Source organism: Alexandromys fortis, unplaced genomic scaffold, assembly GCF_014885135.2.
Source record: "Alexandromys fortis isolate MF-2015 unplaced genomic scaffold, M_Fortis_MF-2015_v1.1 scaffold_22, whole genome shotgun sequence".
Taxonomy (NCBI): domain Eukaryota; kingdom Metazoa; phylum Chordata; class Mammalia; order Rodentia; family Cricetidae; genus Alexandromys; species Alexandromys fortis.
In genome coordinates, this window is record NW_026067900.1 from 6,662,564 (window position 1) to 6,673,767 (window position 11,204).

The following is an 11,204-nucleotide window of genomic DNA, read 5'->3' on the forward strand; positions in this document are numbered from 1 at the left end:
GAAGGGTGGGAGTGGGGATTTCAAGACAGGGTTTCTCTGTAGCTTTAGTTCCTGTCCTGGAACTAGCTCTTGTAGACCAGGCTAGCCTTGAATTCACAGAGATCTGCCTGCCTCTGCCTCCCGAGTGCTGGGATTAAAGGCGTGCGCCACCAGTGCCTGGCCAAGATTTTTTTTTTAAAGATACATGGCTCATTAAATAAACTTTAAACTGAGGTAATTTACATACTTTCCTATGCAAAGATGAAATAATAGCCTCAGTAAATGTCAGTAAGCACCCTTTTTTAAAAAATTTTTTTATGGTTTATTTAACTTTATTTTATTTGCATTGGTGTGAAGGTGTCAGATCCCCTGGAACTGGATCTTCAGACAGTTGTGAGCTGCCATGTGGGTGCTGGGAATTGAACCCGGGTCCTCGGGAAGAACAGTCAGTTCTCTTAACCGCTGAGCCACCTCTCCAGCCCCATTTTTTTTTTTTTTTTAATTTTTAAGCACATGGTTTTATTTGTTTAGTTTTTGCCATGGGGTGGGGACTGCAAACCTTGTGCATGCTGGGTAAGCGCTCTACCACTGAGCTACATCATCCGCTGTAAGCAAACTATTAAAGGTATCTCAGGTCAGAAACTGAGGGATTTGACACACATTCTTAGCCGGCTTGTTCCGAGCAGAGCTAGTCTGTGGTGTAGAGAGTCTCCTGTTCTCATCTTCCCCAAAAGCTCTAGTGTCTCAGCTTACAAGAGAATTCGGTCTTGGTTCCTGCCAGGCTTCAGATCTCAGTGCCGACCAACCGCTCAACGAGCTGGAAACCTGTGAGTGAGACGCTCCGTTTCCCTGTACCTCAGTTTCTCCAGCTGAACATTTCAACGACAGCCTCGAGAATTACATAAACTAGAATATATACCGCTCACAACACAGGGCCTAGCAACAAAATGTATGCTAAGCTATTATGTCATAAACGGCTCGAAACCTGTGTTGTAATGTTCAAAACTTTACCTTCCCAGCGTTTATTGCAGTTTGAGCTACCAACATACACAGCAATTAGTTAAATATCTCTTTCTACTCTTAGATTCCTGGATGTAACCCTCCTGGCTTTGTCCTTCACTGGATTACGGCCACCTAGAGTGCCCCAGACACCAGATAAATATTTATTGAATGAATCGGTAAATTTAGGAGGGATCACGTTTGTCTAAAAATGTTCTGAAATGAATAGGATTAAAATATTTTTCCAGTTAGGAGTCGGTTAATCCAGCCTGCTGTTGTATAGTTCAGAGCCGGTCCACATGTCTCGACACCGGGTAGACGAGTCATGGAGCGAGTGAGCAGGGCTGATGTGAGTGCATGATTCGTGGAAACCGGCTCCTCTGCATCCTAATTTCACAGAATAGCTTTTAAGAGCAGAGATACATTTTTTTACTGGTGGGAGGAAGTGGGCATTTTATGTCCAAAACCATAGCAATTTATGGAAAGCTTTATAGACTGGGTCACGACTCAGTGGTGACATTCTCAGTGCGTGAGACCCTGACTTCAGTGCCCAGAGTTGTTAAACATCCCTTTATATAATTTAAAAGTGACTGCTTAATAGGGTTTGGTTTTGAAGTAGTTGATGCCAAATTGCTTTTCCCACCTCTCCAGAGCTAACCTGTTGACGGTACCCGGCCAAGAAGACATTAATATAGATCTTTGCCATTAGCCATTGCATCCTCTGCCACACCAAAGATACATGCATTCCATCTGTCCAGTAATTAAGCTGACCAATTTAAAGATTTGACTTAAATATTTATCCTTACTTATTTATTTTTGAAATAATTTTTAATTGTTGTTTTATGTGCATTGGTGTTTTGCCTGCATATGTGTGTGAGGGTGTTGGATCCCCTAAAACAGGAGTTACATACAGCAGTGAGCTGCCATGTAGATGCTGGGAATTGAATTCAGGTCCTCCGGAAGAGCAGCCACCACTTTTAACAGCTAAGCTATCGCTCCAGGCCCATACTTATTTATTTATTTATGCTCTGAGACAGGGTCTCTCTATGTAGCCCTGGCTGGCCTGGAACTCACTATGTAGACCAGGGTAACCTTGAATTCACAGAGGTATCTGCCTGCTTCTGCCTCCCCAGTACTGGAATTAAAGGAAAGATTTATTTTAAGTGTGTGCATGTGTGTGTGTGTGTGCACGCACGTGTGAGCGAGTGTGTATGTGCACACAGATGTGTGTGTGTGAGTATGTGTCCTCACAGGTGTGTATATGCAGGTGTGTGCATGCAGAAACCACTGAGCCGTCTTTCCAGCCCATAGTTTAAAAACTGGAGGCCCATAAGCTAACAGATGAAAGCCAGGAGGTGCTGCTGTGTGCATCAGACATTGGCAGAAGTATAGAGGATATTTTTTAAAGGAATTTATTAGTTACTTTTCCTGTTGCCACAATGACAAAGGCAACTTGAAGAAAGGGTTAACTTTGATTTAAGGTTGTGGGTACAGTCTGTGATGCTGGAATGTGAGGCAGCTGGTCACGTGACTTCTGCAGTCGAGGAGAAATAGGGAGAGGTCAGTGCTGTGGCTCACCTCTCTTGCTGTGCTGGGACCCCAGGGATGATCCTGTTCCACCTGCCCAGGCTGGGATTGTAGGCACAAGCTGCTGGCCCTGGCTTTTAATGTGCTTTCTTGGGATCAACTCCTCAAGTCTGCAGCAAACACTTTACCAACCGTCTCCCAGCCTTCTTTCCCAAGAAGACCTAACCTTGTCGGTCTTCAGTGGTGAATAGCAGTGCTGGTGTACGGTCAACCTAGAGTTAGTGTCTTTGTAGAGAAATGTCCTGGGAAGTAACTGCAGAGACCATCAAAATGAAAAGCTGGGGCCAGTGGGATAGTTTGGTGGACAAAGGCGCTTGCTGCCAAGCTTTAGGACCTCAGTTTGATCCCTGGGACCCACACAGTGGAAGGAGAAAACCAGCTCCCACTAGTTTCCCTGTGACCATCATATTTGTGCTGTGCCACATGTGTGTGCGCCCTCCCACAGTACACACAAAATAAATGAAATGAGGTTTGTTTTTTTAAAGAAAAGTTTTGTATTGATATTTAGAGTTTGATGTTCTTGGATAGAGATTCTAGAGCTTTTAGCTTTACTTCTTGTACTCTTAAAACTCTTGGGGGAATCCCCAAAAGCTTTTATGTCACATGACTTCTGTTTTAGGGTTTCTTTTTTTTTTTTTTATAATTTATGTTTCCTCGCCGTCCGCCCGCCGCTCCCGCGCCTCAGCCCCCCTGTTTTAGGGTTTCTATTGCTGTGATGAGACACTACGACCATGGCAACTCTTACAAAGGAAAAACATTTAATTGGGGTAGGTTGCATTTTCAGAGGTTTAGTCCATTGTCATCATGGCATGACATGGTGGCTTGCGTGCAAACATAGTCCTGGAGAAGTAGTTGAGTGTCCTACATCTTGACTTGCAGGCAATATTAGGTGTTTCTCTTAGATGAGCCTCTCTGCCAAGACAAATAATTCCAATCAGACTGTATCAGACCGAGTAAAAGATGCCCGTGTTTCATGAAATGCTCCCTGGTGGCCCCAGGAAAGCATGGAGAGGGGAAGAGAGGGAAGGGGAAACCACACAACAAAACCCAGAGACCACCTTTCATTCTGGGGGCCAGTTTAAATAGCCTATGGGAGTCATCTTGACCTTCTCTGGGGAGGGGTTACCATTTGATGGGCTTTCTTGACTCTCCCTGGGGAGGGGTCATATGCCAGGAACTGGGGTGAAGCCCACAGGCAAACAATCCAGACTTTTTGTATAAAGGGGTGTTAGGGAGCTGGGGTGATGCTTTCTACCAAACGGGCAACAGGAAGTAGTCAGAGATGCTAGGTGTGGCTTGAGCATATATGAGACCTCAAAGCCTACCTCCACAGTGACATACCTCCTCCATCAAAACCACTCCAATAAGGCCATACCTCCTAATAATGCCACTCCCTTAGGGGACCATTTTTCCTCAAACCACCATATCCCGCTTGCTGACCCCCAGAGGCTTGTAGACACATCATTAATGCAAAAATGCATTCAGTCCAACTTCAAAAGTCCCCATAGTCTATAACAGTCGTAAACTTATTTAAAGTCCAAAGTTCAAAGTCTCTTGAGATTCATGCAGTCTCTTCTAATCCCCTGTAAAATCAAAATTAAAAAAGCCAATTCACACACTTCCGATACATAATGACACAGGATATACATTACTGTTCCAAAATGTGGGGAAGGGACAGTGGTGAGGAAATCTTGGGCCAAAGCAAGGCCCAAAACCAGCCACGCAAACTCCAGACTCTGCATCTCTATGACTTATGTCAGAACTCCCTTCAGGAAAATGTTGGTGCTCATGGAACTGGTGTTGCTCTGAGAAATAAAATGGTTTTCTTTTCTTTTCTTTCTTTTTTTTTTTTTTTTTTTTGTTGTTGTTGTTGTTTGTTTTTAAAGCGCTTTTCAGATCTCCAACTCCTTTCAGCTTTGTTGACTGCAACACACCTCTTTTCTTACGCCTAGATTGCAGGGTCCCCCAAAACCCACCACAGAGTCTGAACTCCTAGGCAAAAGCAAGAGCCTTTATTCAAGCTTGAGCTTGGACCCTCCATGTGTCCGACACAGTGGTATGATTTGAAAGCCCTGAGCCCAGTTGGGGAAGGGTTTTTATCATATCAGAGGTTGGGGTGAGAGGATTTCTAAGGTTCAGGACCCTTGACTTGCTGACATTTGTCTAGGGGTGTTTTGGTAAAAGATGCTGGGTGTTACTGGGCCACGGGACATCTGGTGATCCTGTCTACAAAGGTTAGAACATTAAGTATTTCCTTTGGAACGTTGAGTATTTTCCCCTTGGATACTGATTGGTCCATTCCTGGGTTGTACCTGGGTGGTCTCAGTTTGTGGTCTTTCCTGGAACTAGGTATTGCCTTAGGGTGAGCTGAAACTTAGGCTACTCTTTGACTGGCTTTTATTGAGCCTGTCATGGCAGCAGTATAGCCAAGCCACCCTGGGCCCCACACTTTCTCTTTGGCTGGTTCCATTCCCTGTGAGCAACTTTCCTCAGCAGGTATCAAACCTACAACTCTGGCATCTCCAGCCTTCAACTTCACAGCTTCACAAAATGACGTCTCTAGTCTTCCATTCGGGGACACCTCTGACACATGCCTGACCTAAGCAGCTTTCCTTAGTTATAGAGAAAAATTTCAAATTACCACATTTTTATTTGTTTGTTTTGTTTTAAGTTTTATTGTTTTATATGTCTTGCATTTATAGCCCTGGTGGGCCTAGAACTCACTGTGTAGACCTGGCTGGCCTTGAACACACAAAGATCCACCTGCTCCTGCCGCCTGAGTGCTGGGATTAAAGGCGTGTAAAACCATGCCCAGTACTTAAATCTATTGCTAACTGCTATTAATAAGGAAGCTGATTAGCTTAATTACTAGACCTTCATTTACTTTAAAAATGAAAATATTGGGGGGCTGACAAGGTGGCTCAGCAGTTAAGAGCTCTGACTGTTCTTCCAGAGGACCGTGGTTTAGTTCTCAGCACCTACATGGCAGCTCACACCTGTCCGTGATCCTAGATCCAGCGGTCTGACACCCTCACACAGACATATATACAGGCAAAACAGCAATGCACATAAAATAATAAATTACAAAATGGAAACATTGGTCCATTGCTTATTAATGTAAATAATATATTGATATAATTATTTTCTAAAGGTAGAAGTTAGCTAAATGAATATTGTTATTAGTTTTGTTTTTGCAAAACTTTTATTTCTGTGTATGTGTGTGTTTGCCCACATGTATGTCTGTGCACCATATGTATGCAGTGCCCTTTGGAGACCTCAAGTCTCCAGAAGTGTCATGTCTCCTTGAACTAGAGTTACAGACAGTCGTGAGCAGCTCGATGTGGATACTGGGAGCTCAGCCCAGGTCCTCTGCAAGAGCAACCAGTGCTCATAACCGCTGAGCCATCTTTCCAGCCCTGGTATTATTTTTATAGTTGTATAAATCCCTTTACTTTGCTTAGCAGCAGCATGCATAGGGGTTCTTTGCTTCTGCAATGATTAATGCATCCCAGTTTGTAGCTTTCAGAAACTCTATACACTCAAGAGAAGAGAAACTTGAAATGGCAAATGGTGATTATTTTGAAAATGGCTTCTACTCTGAGGATCTACTGCCATCCACAGTCTGGCTGCTGCTGTCCACGGGAGTGGAAACCCTTGTGACTGACACAAACCAATGTGACTGTGCCTCCTCCCGTGTTCTGATAGTAAATCCTTTTGAGAGTATTTCTAGAGCCCTGAACCTCTGCAGGCCAGTAAACTGTCTACAGGAAACCAAAGCTGGCAGCCTTCTGTGACCTTTTGCCCTTTCTGATCTAATGGAGAATCAATCTGGCCCCTGCTTTTTCATAATTTGCTTTCTAACTTCTGTCTCTGTGAGGGCATTTTTAACTGGAGTCACAGGAAAGGAGTTAGACCATCTCCTCGGGTCCCTGTCTTTGTGTCTTGGAAGGCTTAGCTAAGGGAAGGGCACTTGGTTCTCCCTGATGTCTGGACTCCTTCAACATGCAGGACTGTAGACTGGGGATGGCTCCATGGCAGCCTGCTTAGTATAGGGAAGCAGAATCGACTCTGGAAACATCAACACTTCAAGATTTATCTCCCTTTGGAAATGCTTGAGCCTGAAAACAGCCTTTGTGCTTCTCGGAGGCCACACAAAGATATCTGTCCTGCCTTCACCTGAGCAAACCCAAGGAACGGGTCTGTTGTGTGTTGCCTCTCTTGCCTCAAATTATATATTCTTCTCTCTCTTTGGGATCCAATGGATTCTTCAAAAGTCAATTCACAGAAGTTGTTTTTGACCTGCGTATTTTGTCTTTATGACAGTTGAAAAACTGTTATTTTAAAGTGTGTGCGTCTGTGCATGCGCATGCACGCATGCACTCATGCACTCACAGTAGAGCTAGAGTCACAAGCAATTACAAGTTTCCTGGGGTGGGTCCTGGGAATCGAACTCAGGTCCTCTGCAGGAGTAATACTTGCTCTTAACTTCTGAGCCATCTCTCCAGCCTTAGTTTGTTCTTGTTTCCCTTTTTCTCTGCTCTCCGGTAGGATTTGGCTTGTACTCTACATTACATAACTATTTTGAATAATTATTTTCCTTCTCTTTAATAAATGATGTTTAGAGTTTTAAACTTTAGGAAAGACAGGCTCCCCAAGTTGTGGCCATCTTCCTTTTCAAATGATTTCTGAAATCGTCTTTGTACTATGTAAATTACACTGACCCAAGCAGGAGTCCAGATCCGGTCAACTGCGCTGCATAATGCTATTTCTGAGTGTACCGCTGTCTGCTTATTCTAAATTTGTCCAATTCTGTCACAGCTATTTCTGCGTTTGAAGTCCATCCAGTTTCTACAGAAGTCCACGAAGGGGGAGTTGCTAGATTTTCTTGCAAGATTTCATCAACGCCCCCTGCAGTCATTACGTGGGAGTTTAATAGGACAGCCCTGCCTGTAACCATGGACAGGTAAATACAGCATGTTGATTAGGGTGTGTGCACACGAAGCTTCCGAGGGGGAAACGTGGTGGAGTTCCTTTTCGTTTTGGGGTGGCAATAATGGATTTCCTCGGGCATTCTCAAACCCAGATTAAGAATCCCATCCTCGGGCCTGGAGAGCTAGATCCGTGGCATAAAGCACTTGCTGCTCTTGCAGAGGTTCGGTTCCCAGCACCCACACTGGAGTGTAAGTCTAGTTCCAGGAGAGTCGGCACTTCTGCTCTCTTCCCAGCGGCGCAGGCATGTGGTGTATGCACGTATGTCAGACACATGCACATACACACAAAATAAACATTTTTTAAAAAAAAATGTTTGATTCCTGCTCTGCTCCAAAGTATACAGAAATCATTTGCTAAAATGACAGAATACTGGGATGGGGAAAAGCTTGTGAGGTGTTTTGTTGAAGAAAGAGAAAAACTCTGATTCAAGAATATCTTAGGCCGGGTGTTGGTGGCAGCGGCACAGGCCTTTAGCCCCACCACTCAGGCAGAGGGAGACGGATCTCTGAGTTTAAGGCCAGTCTGGTCTACAGATTGAGTTCTAGGACAGCCAGGGCTACACAGGGAAACCCTGTCCCTGTCTCAAAAAACAAACATACAAACCCAAACCAACCAACAAACAAAAGACTATCTTAAACCATGTTTGTTTGTTTGTTTGGTTTGTTTTTAGAGACTCTTTTGAGACAGGGGTTTCTTTGTGTAGCCCAGGCTGGCCTGCACTCCTTTAATCCCAGGATTTAGGAGGCAGAAGCAGGTGAACTGCTGTGTGTCCGAGGCCAGCCTGGTCTACAGAGTGAGTTCCAGGACAGCCAGGAGTGTTACACAGAGAAACCCTGTCTCAAACAAACAAACAACAATAACAACAAATGTTAAATGAATTTTGGCTTTGGATTAAGATAGAATTCTAACAATTTTGAGCTGGCCCTGAACATACTTCTGCTATTTTGCAGTCTGTTTATTTGAGGCAGTGTTCTTGGTATTGAGAAATATAATGGGGCTGGAGAGATGGGTCTGTGGTTAAGAGCACTGGCTGCTCTTCCAGAGGGTTCCGACACCCTCATGGTGACCCACGACTGCCCACGACTGTCTGTAGCTTCAGTTCCAGGGGATATGACGCCCCCTCTGGCTTCTGCTGGTACTGCACACAAGTGGTGCACAGATATACAGGCAGGCAAAACACTAATACACATAAAATATTAAAAGAAAACTGATGGATTGAAAAACATTATGTCTTATTGAACTTAAGTCATTAAGTCAAATAGCACTAATATTAAGATTAAGCACCCTAACCCTATGCAATCCAGTAATAATTGATAATTACTAATTTGATACATGCTGGGAAATTACTAAAAGTATTAGTTTCCCATAATTAGGCCATTATGTTTCATTAAGGGCAGAAAACTTTATATATTCAGTAAGAACACTACATTTCCTGGCACACGGCAGCCTTCAGTCTGAGCCTGGCTGTTTCAGATGGCATTCATTGGTGCCGTGTGGTGCGACAGCCTTTGCCGTGTGCAGTGCGAATGAACTGTGTTCAGAAGTGAGGTCACATGCTGCAGCACGGGCCAGCTCACCAGAAGTAGCTCAGATTCTTTGCTTATTTTATATTGAATTGATTTTTATTGTTGCACATATCAAAACCTTTTACCACTGCCAATTTTTTAATGACTGACCCACATTCAACTTTTATGATTTTTATATGGGGTTGGGGACCCTGTTTTAGAAACTGGGTTGTGCAGAATAAATAGCTCTTGTTGTTTTTGTTGTTGTTGTTGTTTTTTAAAGATCAGGATTTTGAAAATAAATCATACTAAGGTCTGAGCCATTATCAGCTAAATCAACGTAAGAATGTAAAAACAAAGAGTGCTGGATTTTACAGACTGTCCTGAAGAATTAGTTACATCTCAGAGACCTGTCATGACCCATAATAAAGTCAAGCTAATGGTCTTTACTGGTGTTGGTTTTCACCTTGGGAGTCATATCCAGGGCCTCCTGGGTGCCAGACTGAGTCTCTGCCACACCCCTGCCGAGGCTAATATGTTAAAAGGTCTTTGCAGTATGGTTTCTACCATGATTAAAAAGGTTGAATGTGTTAATTCTGTCAGTGGATATGTTTAGAAAGAATGAAGATCTACAGAAAGTTCACTTCCACTTCTTGTCTCAACAGGGTGACTGCCCTGCCGTCAGGAGTGTTGCAGATCTATGATGCTGGCCCGGAGGATGCTGGGAATTACCGCTGTGTTGCTGCAACCATAGCTCATAAACGTAAAAGCATGGAGGCCTCTCTAACCATAATTCCAGGTACCGTGCTAAAGTGGTTTTCGTTTGTTTTCTCCCATCTTTTGGGAGTTTTGGTTGTCCTGTCTGTTTTCCTCTTGGCTGTAATGACATTCTGTCCATCAGAATTTTAATAGCGTTTCAATGCTTGTAATAGATTTGGTTTGGGTTTGATGTTTTCAGATAGAGGCTTTCTTTGTGCCCCATCCCAGGCTTGAATTTTTAACCCTTCTACTTCTGCCTCCCCCAGTGCTGGGATTACAGGTGTATGCCACCATGCCTGGATTGTAATCTGTTTAAAACATAGTCTTTTACTAAGTACATCTTTCTCAGGTATTTGTGTCTTCTGTGTCAACCTCTAGACACACTGAATGGTTACTTTATACATTTTTCACTTTTGTTTTTAAAAGCATAAAATACAGAGGGCAAAAAGAGAATGTCCATCGCCAACAAAGATGTTTATTTTTAATATTGATATTCTTCACCTTAAGCACTAACTGCTAATGGATATTCATTTTGGGGTGTCGTGTGACAGACTTTTCCTGGGGAGACACGTGCACCCTAGTTAGGGATCCCACTACAGATCAAAGCACAGATAGCACCAAAGTCCCACTTAGTAAACCAATGAGTTTTATTGGGATTACTTACAGGAATGTGGGTGAGGGGTTACTTATAGGAGCAGAAATGATTCAAAGACAGCTGCATCACCAAAGCCTACCCCAGCATGGGTGACAGCTCACAAAACTGGGAACCTGGAGCACACTGAGCCTGCAGACAGATCAGCTGTTGGAGAGTGGCCTATCCAATCACCTCGTTGGTTTGTGTGTCTTCCAGGCAGCCCACTGATCTCTGCTTCTACCTTCTACTGGACTTGTCTGCTTTGTATCTTGGTTCCTCTGAGAGTGACTCTCAGCAGCCTTCATTGTACTCTTGGGCACTGAGGGGATGTAGTGATTCTGCTCAGTTTCAGGGACTTCTTTACTTTCTGTGGTAATGAACTTCCCTGCAGGGTGGAATGTTTCAATCTGTGAGGAAATTACCACACATTGGGGGCGGGGGAGATAATGAACATGTTCTACAATTAATTGTAATGGTTACTTAGCTGGAAAGTCTGAAAACCATTGAGTTAGACATTAGATGGGTGAATTGTGTGCCCTAAGAGTTAGACCTCAATAGCACTTTTTTTCTTTAAAATAAAATCTTATTTAAGAAAAAGAAAGGAAGCTGGGCGATGGTGGCGCACGCCTTTAATCCCAGCACTCGGGAGGCAGAGGCAGGCGGATCTCTGTGAGTTCGAGACCAGCCTGGTCTACAGAGCTAGTTCCAGGACAGGCTCCAAAGCCACAGAGAAACCCTGTCTCCAAAAA

At 43.8% G+C, this 11,204-nt stretch overlaps 1 protein-coding gene across 1 annotated transcript in view; it reads left to right on the forward strand.

Moving 5' to 3' along the window:
* The window catches only part of Prtg (protogenin), a 115,220-nt gene that overhangs the window by 33,424 nt on the left and 70,592 nt on the right, over positions 1-11,204 (forward strand). Inside the window, exons 3-4 of the mRNA XM_050124416.1 lie at positions 7,384-7,528; positions 9,728-9,861. Of these exons, the coding sequence (XP_049980373.1) occupies positions 7,384-7,528; positions 9,728-9,861 (279 nt within the window). The remainder of the gene's footprint in view (positions 1-7,383; positions 7,529-9,727; positions 9,862-11,204) is intronic.